The sequence below is a fragment of the Bos taurus genome, chromosome 26 (assembly GCF_002263795.3).
Source record: "Bos taurus isolate L1 Dominette 01449 registration number 42190680 breed Hereford chromosome 26, ARS-UCD2.0, whole genome shotgun sequence".
NCBI lineage: Eukaryota > Metazoa > Chordata > Mammalia > Artiodactyla > Bovidae > Bos > Bos taurus.
Genome location: NC_037353.1, coordinates 20,813,497 through 20,830,111, shown reverse-complemented (window position 1 = coordinate 20,830,111; position 16,615 = coordinate 20,813,497). Strand labels below are relative to the sequence as shown.

At 45.5% G+C, this 16,615-nt stretch overlaps 2 protein-coding genes across 5 annotated transcripts in view; one reads left to right on the top strand and one right to left on the bottom strand.

The window, feature by feature from the left end:
- The window catches only part of DNMBP (dynamin binding protein), a 117,269-nt gene extending 112,204 nt beyond the window's left edge, over nucleotides 1-5,065 (top strand). For 2 of the 4 annotated variants that reach the window (XM_059881962.1, XM_005225639.5), the window contains 2 exons: nucleotides 1,587-2,128; nucleotides 3,345-5,064. In XM_059881962.1, the coding sequence (XP_059737945.1) occupies nucleotides 1,587-2,128; nucleotides 3,345-3,530 (728 nt within the window). In that variant the 3' untranslated portion in view covers nucleotides 3,531-5,064. Of the gene's footprint in view, nucleotides 1-191; nucleotides 1,404-1,586; nucleotides 2,129-3,344 lie in introns of those variants that run through there. The other 2 variants (NM_001191163.3, XM_059881963.1) reach the window with 2 other exon arrangements.
- A 5,938-nt stretch (nucleotides 5,066-11,003) lies between these two features.
- The window catches only part of ABCC2 (ATP binding cassette subfamily C member 2), a 75,070-nt gene continuing 69,458 nt past the window's right edge, over nucleotides 11,004-16,615 (bottom strand). The window contains exon 32 of the mRNA XM_024985942.2: nucleotides 11,004-15,967. Coding sequence (XP_024841710.1) covers nucleotides 15,838-15,967 — 130 coding nt within the window. The 3' untranslated portion in view covers nucleotides 11,004-15,837. The remainder of the gene's footprint in view (nucleotides 15,968-16,615) is intronic.

Genomic DNA, 16,615 nt, shown 5'->3' with positions numbered 1-16,615 from the left:
GGGTTTTTTTGCCCCCTCCCCGTGCCCCCCCAAACATAATTTTACCTCATGACTATTTAGGAAATGACTTTAAAAACAGCTCACAGCTTTTTTTTCCCCTTCTTTCTGGTGGGAGTTGGGGTGGGGAAGGGGTACAGAATTTTTTTGTAAAATACAAAGAATAATGCCAATCCATGATTCTTTTTCCACAGTTCCAAAATCTGAAAAGCTTTGAAAATCAGAAGGTTTTTTTTTTTAAAGAACTAATTTGCCCAAACCTGCCGTGATCTGAACTTACTTGGTGACAAAACCTGAACAGATGATGAGAGGCTGTTTATGATCCTTACTTTTTCCCTTTTGGTGTGACTAGTCATGTTTTGCTACAGAAACCCGAATGGGTTTGACTATGGGGTGTTGACCCAGTTCTAAATCTCCAAATCTGAATTCCATAATACATCTGGCCCCAAGTGTTTTAGAGAAGGATTATGTCCTCTGTAATAAACACCTGTATTCATACCATGAGAACTGAAAATTTTAATATTTCTCAGTTTCTTTAAAAGTGTCTTGTGGATTTTTTTTCTCCTTCCCCAGCTCCCTATTCTGCTTACCCAAAATAATAAAGATTGAACTGGGAAAGGCAGGACAAAGGAACGGGCGCCCAGGGCGATGGCAGGTGAGAGCCACTGATAGACCAATGTCCTCTTAGTGAAGATTCAGACTGTTTGAGCTACCCTGTCCTTGGGTTCCTAGCTCCACAGTCCTGATGACTAAAGTGGTAGCAGGAAGCCCACAGCATCAGGATCAGCTCTTAGACCCTCCACCCCTTGCTGTCTGCCTAGGGGACTTCTCACCATCATTCAGAAAAGAGAACACATGCAAGCTGGCTTTTTTTTGGTTCCAGGAAACACACTGACAATCAAGACAGAGATGACCCTTGCTCAAGTGGAGGTTACATACTCCAGGTCCCTGCCTAACAGATAATTCTTTCTTATTCAGTATTATAGCAGTTTTTCCTATAGGTCAGAGATCTCAGTTTCTAATTTGTGCTTAAGGTTTTAGCTGAGGGCCCTCTCTGTCCTCATAGGTAATTTATTGACATGAACACGTGTTAGATGTGTATTCTAACTAATATAAGCAGTTTCCTACTCTAGTTCTCAGTATTCCCACCACATTCCTAAACCAGGAGTGGAGAGGGCAGGGAGGCATATGGGAGGGGCTCTGTCAAGCTGAGGATGGTTTTTAAATCCCTTTTAACCACACTCTATGGACTTGAACACATCCTTAGTGAAGTCTTCCCCTTAGCCTTTGCTCCCACGGTTTGGCGCTCTTGTTAAAATGTCTTCATCTGCTCATGCTCAGGCGTGTGGTCATTTTTGTTACTGTCTCTCAATTCTCAGCAAATCCCCTTGTCACTCACCTGTTGGACCAACAGCCACAGCGTCTCATCTCTGCCATCCGCCTTGCGCCCTGGGATGGGATGGTGTCTTCTCTTTGTCTCCTGACATATTCCCTCTCAGTATTGACCGTAAGCCATAGTTTCTCCTCTGTTGATTTCCTCCCGGCTCCTCCCACGAAAAGCTCTTGGTGTTTGTTTTTCCTCCCGGCAGTCACCAAGGGCTTTGTGTACAGCTCCTTCCTGAAGCCCTACAACGCGCGCCGCAGCCACTCCGACGCCTCTGTGGGCAGCCACTCCTCCACCGAGTCGGAGCACGGCAGCTCCTCCCCCCGGTTCCCGCAGCGGCAGAACAGCGGCGGCACCTTGACCTTCAACCCCAGCAGCATGGCTGTGTCCTTTAGCTCAGGGCCTTGCCAGAAACAGCCTCCAGATGCATCTTCCCAGACAGAATTTGACCAAGGAACTCTCAGTGCCTCCTTGAACTCAGAGGGCAGTCCTTCCAGATGCCCGTCGGACCCAGACTCCCCCTCCCAGCACAGGCCTTGGGACTCGGGCGATGCGGTCAGAGACCTTCACCAGCCTGCCCCTACCCTGAGGAACTCCCGAAACCCCAGGCATCCAGAAATGGCTGGTTCCTCCGTGTCAGGGCGTAACGGGCAGAGTCGAGACCTCGTAAAAGCAGGCGCAAGAACAGCACTGTTTCTGGACGACAGACATGAGCAGCCAGAGAGTAGCGAGGCTGAAGGCAACCAGGTGAGTGCGCCCGGTTTCCATGGTTACTGCGGGGCTTGTGGATGCAGGGGATGAGTTCTCAGGAGTGGGCGAGGCCTCACCGGCCTGGGGAGCTGACCCTGGAGATGGGCCCACAGATAAATCCATAAAGGATTTCCAGAAGCTCACTGCTGTGAGAGTGGGCAGCTCCACCCTTCTGGACCTTCGGTGGCTGACTTCACAGGCTGTAGTTTTGTGGAGCGTTTACCGGCTGTTACCATGAAGCTTTTCATACTCTTCCAGTGCACTGATTCTTCCATTGGTATAAAGTCTGCTGTTTAACTCATCTACTGAGTTTCTCATTCAAATAACTAAATTTCTAGAATTCAGGAATAGAATTCTGATTCTGTTTCAGTTTTTCCTATTCTTTTTGTAATGGCCCCTTTGTATCATAAACATTTTAAACCTGCATATTTTAAAGCCACTTTCACATCCACAGTTGAGGAATCCCTCAGCTCACTTGCAGCAGTGAGTCTCCAAGTGTGTCTTATCTTTGTCGGTGAGCTCTTTGTGGCTCTGACAAGCCCAGGACACACATCCCAGCTCTGCACCCACCAGCGGGCTGGTGGAAATAGACCAGGAAGTGGCCCTTTCTGAGATTCTGACTTTGTGCAAGGATCTCAGTTCTAGCCTCACCAGCTCCAGTCCTTGAGCACCCTTGGGTGTGTGTTCATCTCTTTGCCCCTGCGGGCCTCACGATTCCTCCTCCTGATCACTGACCACCACCCTCGCTTTGCATGCTAGCCCTGTTATGGGCACCTAGTGAGTATCCTTTCTTTCTTTGGGATTAGATGTGGGTTTTTTTGTTGTTTTGTAAAGATTTTTGAATACAGAATTTCTGTGTTAGGAGTATGAAAGAGCATCCTTATGTCTCATCCATCTTCCATACTGACTGAAGCTTTTTTCCCTTTTGAAGGCAACTCTGAAAGAGTTAAGTGAATTTTGGTTTTCTTTAAAGCTGTCCTATTCATTATGGTAGCCATCAGCCATATATAGCTATTTAAGTTAGGTAAAGTTAAAATTTAAGTTCTTTCATCTCACTAGCTGTTATTTCAAGTGCTCAATGGCCGTGTGTCTAGGGGCTGCCATATTGGATGGTCCAGATACAGATGGTACCCATCACCCTGGGAAGTTCTGTTGGGTAGGTTTGCTCTCAGATGTTTCCCATTTCCTAACTCACTTTCTCTCCCTCTCACAGGTCTATTTTGCTGTCTATACCTTCAAGGCACGGAACCCAAATGAGCTGAGTGTGTCAGCCAATCAGAGACTCAAGATCCTAGAGTTTAAAGATGTTACAGGAAATACAGAATGGTGGTTAGCTGAAGTCAATGGGAAAAAGGGTTACGTTCCATCCAATTATATCCGCAAAGCTGAGTACACCTGAGCCTGTTCTGCTTCCCACTCAACCTTGCTGCCTTCACTTCCTTCTGCTGAAGGGTTCTGGTATCCGCCAAGAGGGCTCCTGCTCCTGAGACACTGGCCCTGCCACATTGCTTAACCGTGGCACAGTGAGGCATAAGTCTTGTTCTCTTCGATTGGGTTGTCAACCTTGATGCTCACTAGAATCTCTAGAATTTGAAATGGACCCGGGTGCTTAACAAGTGATTCAGTGACCGTGAAAAGAGAAGCAAGTCCTGGGGTCAGCCTTTGGAAATGAGAAATTTCTAATCAGAAGACCAGTATCCAATATATGCTAGAAGCTGTGCTGTAGCATTAGAAGAAGTTGATGTTGGTTGTGCCATATTGAGTGGGGTGGCCCCATGCTCCATGATCAACTGACCGGAAACCAACTTGGATGAATTCTCTGGGAGCCCTTTCAGGCTGCGCCTCTGCATGCGGCAAGAAGTTCGTCAACATTGTACCAAATCTGGTGTTTTAAAACCTCAGTGTCTGGCACATGTTTGCACACACACCCCTTATTTCTAAACATCCCTAAAACACTGCCATCTGTAATCTTTTTCTTATTTATTTCGCCACATTTCCAGATTGGGCAAAATTCAACTATTGAGTCAGCTAAAAACGTTCATTTGGGTTTTTCTGTAAGATCTAATGGAAAATCCCAGACGAACTTTCTGGCCAACCTAGTACTTCTTTCTCCTTTTAAAAATGTTTAGAATATTCCTTTCCTCTGAACCTTCATATGAAAGGTTCTCTTCCCATTAGGTGCTATTCTCCACACCTTGCTGACACCATCTCTATACGGTCTGTGTATGATGATGTTTTCTGGCTTCTTTCCTGAAGCTCAATCAATAGCTGATAGACTTTCTTGGGAGAATGGAATCGGCGCTCCCACTGTTCCCTGCGGGGGATTCATTCTGCAATGGGCTGAAGCCAGTCAAGCCCAGAGGGAGACTGGATGCCTCTCCCCTTCCTCCACACTACTGTCCACAGATGAAGAGAACGTAACGCATGTTTATCTCATTTGAATCTGGGTAAACAGTCCAGAGGTAGCTTATCCTAGACTTGGAAATAAGCATTTTCTGTTTCATCAGCCCCCCTGCTTCAGAGACCATGGTCTAAGCCAAACAGAATCTAAAGTGCCTGATTGTACCTCCTCCACCTCAGGAAGATGTTTACTGATCCTAACACTAAGATCCCCCCTGAAGTTTGTATGTGAGCAGGGCTCTTATTCTTAAGGTCTGCCCCAGATTGAAAGCCTGCCTTGGAACAGGAAATCAAGAATTTTGTCTTGCAAGAAAGGGCATGAAGAACAGCTTACAGCCCTTGCTCCTCTAAATGCACCTTCACCTTAAAGTCTTGATGAGTCAGGAGACACCCGGGGGATCCTTGGCCACCCCGGGGTCTGCTGGTCAATCAGAAGGCAGCAACGCAAGAGTCTCTCATGAATAGTGTTTATATCTAGAGATGTTTATATTTAAGTAGTTATTTTATAAATAAAAGCATTTTAAGGGCCATAAGTATGTTTTCTTGACTTTCTTCCTGGTTTAGCTTGAACCTTCTCATGTTTCTGGGGGTACCTTCTTGAAGATTCATTGATGCTTAGATTTCAAGAAATGGGAGAGGCTAAGTGAAGAAACTCAGGTCAGGAATTCCTTTTCAAATATGATTTCAGCAGAAACAGTCTATACTTAAAATATGTCCATGCTGCATTTTAAGCCATTTCGTGCAGTAAAATCCTAGCAAAACAGAAGAGCTGGGAATTCTAAGAGGTAAGTATTTCGCAGCCATTACAGATATGGAAACTGATGCACTTGTGCTGAACTAACAGTCAGACCGCAGCTCAAGCCAGGTTGGGTGTGGGGGGGCGGGGACGGGGAGAAGTAGCAGGAGCACTGGCCAAGGTGGTGCCAATGAAGCAGTTGCCTGAGACTGTTAAGGAATGGAGAATGTGGGTGAAAGGTAGACTCTGGAGAAAAAGCTTACAGGCCAGCGAGGCTAACTCTTACATTACGAAGAAGGAAGATGGGGTCTGGTGACATTGTGACCTGCCCAAAGTTTTTGATGGAGCCTGAATCTAAACTTGGGCCAGGCTGAGCCTGTCCACCTTGTTCTGAGCCAGACTGACACTCAAGGGCATTGTGACCTTGGCAACTTCCCCAACCTGGGCTTCAGCTTCCTTATCTAACATAGAGATAATTTAACTTGTTATCTGCCTTCTGGGGTTGTGGTAAGGGTGGGATGAGTTAATACATGGAGAGTGCTGGGACACTGCCTGGCACAAAGCAAAGATAGCCCTGAGGTCCAAGTCAAGGAATTCAGATTTGATGAGAAACTCCTTGTTCCCTAAGCTTCCTAAGCAGATTGCCTGTTTATAGGAAAGCTTGGAGAAGGCAGTGGCACCCCAGTCCAGTACTCTTGCCTGGAAAATCCCATGGACGGAGGAGCCGCGAGGGCTGCAGTCCATGGGGTCGCTAAGAGTCGGACACGACTGAGCAACTTCACTTTGACTTTTCACTTTTCTGCATTGGAGAAGGAAATGGCAACCCACTCCAGTGTTCTTGCCTGGAGAATCCCCAGGGACAGGGGAGCCTGGTGGGCTGCCGTCTGTGGGGTCGCATAATGCGAGTCGGACACGACTGAAGTGACTTAGCAGCAGCAGCAGCAGCAGCAGCAGGAGGAAAGCTTAATGATAGCGGGATGATTTGAGGGGAGGACAGATCAAAGGTCAGAAAAATCTAAGAAAAGTTAACTGGCTTGGATTTCAGATTGCTTGTGAATGGGAAAAGGCAGCATCCTATAAAGGTACGAAATTAGAGAAATGATGGAATCCTTAACAAAGGGGAGATCATTGGGATGGGAGCAAGTTTATGAGAAGATAAATATTGTTTAAACATTAACATGTCTGCTAGGTTTTGCTTTTTCTTTATTTTTGTATTGAAATGTAGTTGATGTACAGTATTTCAGGCATACAGAAAGATGATTCAGTTATATATGTATCAGACTTTTTTCTACTATAGGTCATTACAAGATGTTGACTTTCCTTCTCTGTGCTAATACAGTACATCCCTGTTTATCTGGTATATATAGTGATGTGTATCTGTTAATTCCAAATCCCAATTTCTCTCTCCCCCTCTCCCCTTTGGTAGACCATAAATTATTTTCTATGTCTGTGAGTCTATTTCTGTTTTGTAAATAAGTTCATCTTTATCATCTTTTTTAGTTTCCACGTATAAGTGATACGGTATGATGTTCATCTTTTTCTGACTTAAAATGATACTCTCTAGGTCCGTCTGTGTTGCTGCAAATGGCTTTATTTCATTCTGTTTTTGTGGCCGAGGAGCATTCTGTTGTATATATGCACCATATCTTGATCCATTCATCTGTTGATGGACACTGGTTGCCAGGTCTTCACTGTTTTGTAAATAGTGCTGCTGTGAACATCGGGGTGCATGTATCTTCTTGAATGAAGAGTTTTTGTGTTTTGCAGATACATATGCCCAGAAATGGGATTGCTGGGTCATGTGAAAGCCCAATTTTTAGGGTTTTTTTTTGTTTTTTATGTATCACTTTATTTTGAAGATGACAAATGGAAGTTGAAGGAAGGTTAAGCAAGTAGGTCTAGACCACACAGCTAGCAGATGGCAGAGCAGGGCTGCAAGGCCTGGGTTCTCCCGTTTACTGCATGTACCGTAAGTAGGATGAGGTGCTGGCCAGGCTGCAAGCTGAGCTGCCTGTGCCTGGCAGTGCACACCAGGCAAGGTAGGTGTCCTAAGTGAGTTTTCAGTCCATGGCTGATGAAGATGCCAGGAAGTTCTCTGGGTTCTGCTCGGAAGGGCAGCTGCGCATCTCTTCCCTACTCAGCAGGCTCCTGTCCTTGCTGGCTCGGGCTGCCCCCCCACCTTGCCAGGGCTCTCCTAGAGGTCGCACACAGTGCAAGCAGCCGCTGCTGCTGCACTGGGAGACCAAGGGCTCCACCTACTGGAACTGTAGCCAGGCTCGCTTATCGTCCTCTTCCCCGTGTCCATCGTCAGTGGGGCTTGGTCAGGCTGGGAGAGGCTACTGGATGCTCCTCCTAGAGCAGGCCGGGCTGTGCTCCCTTGCCAGTCTACCGTCCTGTGCGTCCCTTCAGGTGAGGATCCTGCACATTTCCCCCCTATTTTTCAGTTTGTTTCAGGAACTTCCATACTGTTCTCCATAGTGGCTGCTAGGTCTTGCCTGTCTAAGTGTGGTCTTCAGACCAGCAGCATCACCACCGGCGTAACCTGGGAGCTCACTGGAAATGCAGGCCCCACCCTAACCTTACTGAGTCAGGGCTGCAGGTGATTGGTATTCACGTTAAACCTGAGAAGCACCTTGTAGGCTGTTTTTTTAAATAGAATTGTCTACTATTGGAAAGGCACTCCATCGTGTCTCTTTGCAACCCCATGGACTGTACAGTCCTTTGAATTCTCCAGGCCAGAATACTGGAGTGGGTAGCCTTTCCCTTTTCCAGGGGATCTTCCCAACCCAGGGATCAAACCCAGGTCTCCCATATTACAGGCGGATTCTTTACCAGCTGAGCCACAGTGAAGGAAAATTCCACGGACAGAGGAGCCTTATAGGCTACAGTCCATGGAGTCACAAAGAGTTGGACACGACTGAGTGACTTCACTATTGGAAAAGTGTGTATTAGTTGCCCAGTCATGGCTGACTTTGCAATCCCATAGACTATAGCACACTAGTCTGCTCTGTCCATGGAATTCTCCAGGTATGAATACAGGAGTGGGTTGCTATTCCCTTCTCCAGGGGATCTTCCTGACCCAGCGATCAAACTCAGGTCTCCTGCATTGCAGGCAGGTTCTTAACCATCTGAGCCACTAGGGAAGCCTACTGTTGGAAGAGTAGGAATTACCAAAAAAAAAAAAAAAACCCAGGAAGGAAAGGGTGTCATCTGTTTCTGATACAACAGCAATTTCCAAATCCGGTTTGCCTGCTTGCTTCCTGTCATGAATGTGCTCCCTTTCCTGCCTGGAGGCAGCTCTTCAGTGATGCTTTCTCCCAAGTGTCCTCGGAGAACAGGGAGTGACGGTGGGAATCTCCTGTCATCTAAAGTGTGTAGATTTCGGATCTCCCTCTCAAGATTCTTGTGAGAACAAATAAGATGATTCTTCAAATTTTTGTGAACTGTAAGCTCTAGAATTACATGGTTTTAAGAAAGGTTGAATTTTGTTTCACTCTTTTAATTAACTGTGAAGCTGGAACTCTGTGTCCATTCTGTTTCAGGGTCAGGAGTACAAACAAGCTCTAAAAGAACACAGTTGTGCTCTGAATTGTGTTTCACTTGCAGAACCTTAGCCCTAAGGACTGAGAAACCTTGAGTATCCTATAACTTACTCCTGAATCATCTCTCGTCATTACAACTCACAGGATTTTTCTTTTTTTTAAGTTATTTTTGGCTGTTCTGGGTCCTTGTTGCTGCTTGGGCTTTCTACAATTGTGGCGAGTAGGGGCTACACTCTAGCTGGGGTGTGTGGGCTTCTCACTGCAACAGCTTCTCTTGTTATGGAGCACGGACTCTAGGTTGCAGCTCCCAGGCTCCAGAGCACAGGTTCAATAGTTGTGGTGCATGGGCTTTGCTCCGCGGCATGTGGGATCATCCTGCATCAGGGATCGAACCCATGTCTCCCACATTGGCAGGTGGATTCTTAACCACTGAACCCCAGGGAAGCCTAACTCACAGGATTTTAAACTCTCCCATCTGTTACGTACTGATGAAGCTCTCACATTTCGCCCGGGCTGGGTGAGACAGTCGGCTCAGTACCACAGAGCAGGGCTTGTCTCTCCAATCTCTAGTTGCGTTGTTTCCTTTCACACAGCCCACTGTGGTTGTCAGGGGAGATCCACAGCAGTGCTTTGTGTGTATCAGCATGGGAGTTTCCTACAACAGATTGCCGCCCTTGCAAGCTGCCTAGGCGTATCTGTTCCTTACCACCACTCACAGGTGACCTGAAGGAGCAGACAGTGCTTTCCCAGAGGTAAGGAGGTAGTGGCAGGAGCAAGCAGTGTCTCCACTCAGGAACATTTTTTGGAAGCAAGCAGACTTGCAGGGGTCTACAGAATCAGCAGGACTGTGTCACAAGGGCTATCTGTTTGTCTGGGTGTCCCCTGGGACTCCAAGAGGAGTCAAGCTCTAATCCTTCCCCGTGGCAGCCCTTCCCCAGGTCCAGGACCAGTGAAGCTGAAAGACCCCTGATCTCTCATGGTCGCCTCCTGTCATCGGCATCACCGTGATTCTCGAAAAAAAGGACCTTCCTGCATCCTCTCAGGTGAGATCAAAATTTTACCTCCAAATAGGATTAAGCTGAATAAGATCTTTGCAATTTGATAGAAGGGGTGAGAGCCATGAGCATTGAATTCAATACCCACTTCCAGCTGGGCTTTAAAAGGTAGCTTTTTTTTTTTTTTTTTTAATGTATATTTGTGCCGGGTCTCAGTTGTGGCATGTGGGATCTTTGATTTTCTTTGTGACACGTGGGGTTTTTAGTTGCAGCATGCAAACTCTTAGTTGCGGTGTGTGGGGTTTGGTTCTCCGACCAGGAATCGAATTCAGGCCCCCTGTATTGGGAACACGGAATCTTCACCAAGGGACCAGTTCCTCGGACCACCAGGGAAGTCCCTCGCTGGACTTTAAAGATGACATAATCCTCTACAAATTCACACTACATTGGGATTCAGTGAAGGTCAATGAATTATTAAACTGACTTCAGTTATAGAATATTAGCAATTTCATCAGAGCTACTTGGACTTACGATACTGTATTAGCTTCATATTGCTGCTTTAGCAAATTACCACTACTTAGTATAAAACAACAAATTTATGGTCGGTTCTGGAGGTCAGAAATTTGAAATCAGTTTCATTGGGCCAAAGTCAAGGTTGGTAGGGCTCATTATTTATGGAGTCTTCAGGGGGAAATCTGTTTTCTTGCCTTTTTCCAACTTCTAGAAACTACCTATGTTTCTTGGTTCCTTATGGTCTTTTTCTCCATCTTCAAAGCCAATGGCACAGCATCTTCCAATGTCTCTGTTCCTGTCATCACATCATCTTCATTCTCTTACAAGGATCCTTGTAATAACACTGGGCTCACCGGACAATCTGCCATCTTATTATCCTTAATCACAGCAGTGAGGTCCCTTTAGTTGTGGAAGGTAAATCCTTGAGGTTTTGAAGATTCAGTCACGGACATCTCTGGGGACCATTATTCTATCTGCTGCAGGTATGGAGCCACATGACATTTTTGAGGCAAACTATCTGAGAATGGAAACATGATCCAGTCCAGACTACACTGTTGATTCTAGAGCAGGAATTTGCAAGCCTTTTCCATAAAAGGCCAGATAGTAAGTACTTCAGGCTTTTTAGGCCAGAGAGTCTCACAACTTCATTGTCAAAGCAGGTATAGAAAATACAGAAACAAGCATGGTTGTGTTGCAAAAACTTTATTTATAACAACAGCAGGCCTAATTTGGCCCTTGTGCCATACCCCTAACTCTAGGTTCCAATAAAACAGAAGGATTCTGTTCAACCCATTAACACTAAAGCCAAGTATGCAGAAAACTTCAGACGTTTTAATGAAGGAAAATGAAAAGCTAGCCCAAGTGGAATTGTTCACAGATTGGAACTAATAGACGCATCAGCCCAGCAGATGTTTATGGAACCAGGAGGCATCTTTATGATGCCAGAAGGTAAACCCTGACACACCAGATCACAGTGACCTGCTGCTGGGTGCCAGCTAACGAAGGAGCCAGCAGTCAAGGGTGTTAGCACCAAGCACCAGGGGTACAACCAGAAAATACCTGGACAGTCTTTATAGATGGATACCAATAAGATTGTTCCCCAAACAGGAACAAGTGGCTGTGGACTTGAGCAACAAATAAATGTTCCAAAGACTGCTGCTCTGGTGGAACTGGACATCCACAGGACAAGTGGATCTGAAATCAGCAGTCATCAGGCAGAATGGCCAGATGGCTGTCATGGCGAGGACCAAGGTGACTGTCCATTCAGGACACTACCAGTGGGTCAACCAAAGGCTTGACTGTTAGAGTTGAGGAAAGGAAAACTAGTCTTCATTCAGTGAGAACCAAAGTACTCTTGAAAGAAATACTGTATACTCTTTTCTTTGTTTCCCCTTTTTTTCTACTTCTTTCCTAAGCAGTTGCTTTTTATACTGAAACAGTTAAATTCTGTAGCATAACGAATTACTTGCATACAAAGTAAAAAGGAATACTACGAAAACGGTGTGTTCCTACAACCCAGTTCTTTCCTGCATTTTTACAACTTTGTCTAGTCTTCAAACACTATGAAACCTTTCCAAAAGCCAGTTGAGTATCTAATCTGTGGAAAACATAAATCCACGTTGATAGTTGAATATGGTTTTTGCTAACTAAATCTAAATTCTAGCAGTTTAGGGATCATCAGTGTTTGTGTAATATCGTTTGCTAATTTTTAAAGTCCACCAGTGTGCATCAACCCTGTTGTTATATTTTTATAAAGATTTTTTGAAAATCTTTATAATTTTTTGATTTTCCCAAAAAAAAAAAAAAATGAGGACCTACTATATTCCAACCACTGGAGATACAAAACAGTAAGAAATTGTTTTCAAGAGGCTCACAGCTTAGTAGAGAAATGCAAACAGAAAATTATCTAACAAAATAATAAGTTCAGTAAAAGCAAATTAAGTGTGCTGGGGAGCATTATTTAGTTGTAAACAACAGCCCCCCAACTCGTTAACTTAAGCAGAAAGGAAGTTTTCAAATGATGGTACATAGCTCACTGACCCCCTGGGAGGGTAAGAAGCCACTTTGAATCTTCGAAGCCAGGAATGACGCTCGCTACCGGCAGCGTCACTGCGCCCGGCTGCCGTCCCCCAGCACTGATACCTCTGGATGACGACAGCGACTGTCACTTTGCGAGGAGAGACTCCCCTGCCCTGTGTCTCCAGCACCTGAGTCAACGTCTGGCACAGGTGTATCAGATTAGTGCAGCCTCGTCACAGGGCGCACCCTGGGCTCCCACCCAGAATCTTAAGTTGGAGGAGCCCATGGAGAACTGGCTTTCAGATGCAGAGCTGCCCCACAGATTGAAAATCCACTGCAGTGCTGAAGCTAGCCTGGGGGTTGAGCGGAGAGGGAATCAGGGAAGCCTCTCAGGAGATGACTTCTTACTGAGTCTTAGTGAGTTAGAGGTAATCATAGGACTCCAAGCAGAGGGGATAGAAAAGGAAAAGGCTAGAGTCAATATTGTGCGTGTGTGTGTGTGTGTGTGTGTGCGTGTGTGTGTTGGGGGGGCGGGGGAGGGGCGAATTTTTAATGTCACTAGAGCTTAACACAGAGAAGGCAATGGCACCCCACTCCAGTACTCTTGCCTGGAAAATCCCATGGATGGAGGAGCCTGGAAGGCTGCAGTCCATGGGGTCGCTGAGGGTCAGACACGACTGAGCGACTTCACTTTCACTTTTCACTTTCATGCATTGGAGAAGGAAATGGCAACCCACTCCAGTGTTCTTGCCTGGAGAATCCCAGGGATGGGGGAGCCTGGTAGGCTGCCATCTATGGGGTCGCACAGAGTTGGACACGACTGAAGCGACTTGGCAGCAGCAGCAGAGCTTAACATGAGATTGGATTGGATGTTAGCTTTGTTATTCCATACAAGGGGATTCTAACTTTATTCTGATTGCTATTGAATGATGGTTTAAGCAGAGGAGTAACCTGGTAAGTTTTTCATAATAGATCACTCTGGTAGCTGTGGGTGGGTATACCTGAGGAAAACAGTCCTGGAGGCAAGGATGCCTATGCCCTTAGCCCAGGATGGCAGCGAGGAGAATCTGAACCATGGCAAGAGCAACAGGGGTGCAACTGGAAGGACTTGGTGGCTGACTGATCAGGAAAGAAAACCTGAGGATGCTACACAGGTTTTCATTTTGTAGGGCCGAGTGGACAGTGATGTCACCACTGGAGTTAGAAAGCACAGAGGAAGTAGAGGCTCTGCCAGAGTAGGGTGATTTGCCTGTCACATGCCTGAAGGATATCCAGGCGATAATGCCAGAGGCAGTGGAATATATGAATCTAAACACTGGAGCAAAAGAGGCTAGAAATGAGAATCATATGCGTAGAAGTTGAAACCACAGAGTGTATGAAGTCAATTACAGAGAAAATAGAGGAACTGGGGGAGGCGGGTCAAGGACAAAAACAGGGACTTAATGCTTCAAGGACAAGCGAAAAAGAGGACTTCAGGAGGCAAGTAGGAAAGAGCGGTCATGGTAAGTGGGTCCAGAGTGCAGACTGGGTTACGGAATCCTAGGCTAACAGAAGATTTGGAGGGGAGGAGTCCTCACCAAAGGTTTGGATCCAGGCTGCTCCGGTTCCCACCACCTTCACTGAGTCTGAGTCAGTGAAAAAAGTCAGTGAAAAAAGACCGCTTCCCCTCTCTCGTATATGCATCCACAGGAGAAGGTCGATGAAAAACCCTCTCCCGTTATAGGAGAAAAAGGAATCATTAGATCAAATCAGGAGTTTGGTTTCTGGTCCTGCCTCTGCCATAAACAAGTTTTGATTGTGGATCTCATATAACCACTCTCAGTCTGGTACTTAGCTGAAGAATGAGAGACTTGGACTGCATTGTCTCCAAGGTTCTACCCATTTGGTTAGGCAAGAGACTGAAATCATAGGTTAACAGAACAACATAAAGAATCATTAAATAGGCGTTGGAGAAAGGGCCAAAGAGAAGCCAGTACCAGAGAGCTAGCAAATGCAAAAGCAGACATGACCCGTAGTACCGTGGGAACAAAAAGGCAGAGGTTGGAGGCTCTGAAACTGAAACCCAGACTTCCCAGAAGGGGGCGCTGCTCGCTGGGTGCTGTCATGACCACCCCAGTTTTATGAGTATTAGAAAAACTGCCACTGTGGGGAAACGAGCATTGCTAGAGTGATGCTGATCGGAACAGCAAATAGTAGTAAACAAGTCTCTTCTTAATCCTGCCTCACAGTTTTCCAAGTCCCTTATTTAGGAAGTGTAAGTTTGAGCATCTCAGTCAACAAATGGCTACATTGATGAATGAATAAAAATCTTCCAAAATTGCATCGCTGAAATGGAGGTAAGGAATATGTTGAACCCAAAATAATGTGACACAAAAAAGCCTGGAAGAAGGGTCATGTGTCAAGGCTCCCAGTGACTGCTGAAGCCTGGAGATCTCAACTGCTGTGCAAGCTGGCTCTCACACAGGATTGTGGTCTGAAGTCCCACCAACCATGTTTGGAACCTCTTGGTGGAGTATTTAACTCAAATTGTTTCAGGGTAACACCCCCAGGTGGCAGGCAAACAGGTTCACAGTTCCTCTTAAGAGAGCTCAGATTCAATTGAGGCCTCAAAGCATGTCCACGGGTAAAATGCTAACACAATATTGCAAATCAACTATACTTCAGTTTTTTAAAAAATGCTAAGGAGATCGAGCAGTTCAAGGTGAACGTTCACAAGGCATCCCAGAAGATAAAGCACTGCACAAGAACAGCAGACACCACCATATGGAAACCTCAATAGTAGCCAGGGAAATATACACTTAAAAACCTCAAGGAGATACCAGTTCACACTCAGCAGGTTGGGGGGAAAAAGGTTTTAAATTGGCATTACCGACTATATGCATTTAAACCTATGCACACCTCCCATTGCTACACGGTCTGCCTAACTCTTACACGAGTCTTAGGAGTTGTGTACCGGAATGCTCACAGCAGTACTGTTCATAACAGGAAAAATAACAAACCCTGGAAATCACCCCACTGCTGATCAACCTAAATTGGATAAACTGAGGCCTGTTTCACATACTGCTGTACTCCAGAGCAGTGAGAATGAAGCAGCCTCATTACGTGCTTGGACATGGATGAATCTCAAATATAATATTGGACAAAAGAAGCAAGAATACATGCAGTGTGAGGCCATTCACATTAAGTTTTTTTTAAAGTTATATGTTTAAGGAAAATGGTAAGACCAAAATGAAAAACAAAGGAATAATTATCACAAAATTCAGATGGTGGTTTCTCTGGAGAAGGGTGGGTGGGTAACGAGGAGGAATGATCAAAGTGGAATCATCACGGGGTTTCTGATGTTGCTGGTAATAATTTTTTTTTTTTTTAATCTTAGTAAGGATGTAGGTGCTCACTTACGATCCTTCTTTAAAACATACATTTAGCACACACTTTTATATGATATACTTCACAAAAAATAAGAAATGATCTAAATAGTCCTCTAACCCACAAGACTTGCCCTCAGAACGTTGTACTGTTCGTATTTTCAATGCCAGCTTCTTGGGCCATAAAATAAAAGGGGCCAGGGTTTTTCAGCAGTTCTTCAGGGCTGTCATACTCTACAATCTTCCCACTGTCTAGGACCATTACCCTGAAACAGAAAAGAAAGTCTTAGAAAGCAGCGTCTCAAACCTTGGCATTTTTTAAGAATAACCAGGACTTACTAAAGTCGTGGTATTGTTACCAAAGTGGTTGCCCCAGAATCATACCCCTGCCCCTCCCTTGAATGGAAACCAATTGCTCTTATCTAAGTTTCAGGAGGACACTGCAAAGAGAAAAACAAGAACTGGTTGGAACCAACTAGACCTAAGGTGGTGAAAGATTTGATTTCCAGTAGACCTTGGGTCTCATGATGTGCTCACTGTAATATATTATTGTTGTTGCTCAGTTGCTAAGTCATGTCCAACTCTTTGGAAGCCGATGGACTGACTGCAGCAGGCCAGGCTTCCTCCTCCTCCACTGTCTCCTGGAGTTTGCTCAGATTCGTGCCCACTGAGTTGGTAATGCTATCTAACCATCTCCTCCTCTGCTGCCCACTTCTTTTGCCCTCAGTCTTTCCCAGCAAGTTGGCTGTTTGCATCAGGTGGCCAAAGTATTGGAGCTTCAGCATCAGTTCTTCCAATGAATATTCAGGGTTGAGTTCCTTTACTGGCCGACTGGTTTGAATTAGCATATGCTAAATGATATACCTACAAGCACCTGAGAAGGACAGTTGCTATGACAACCAGAAAAGCCCAGA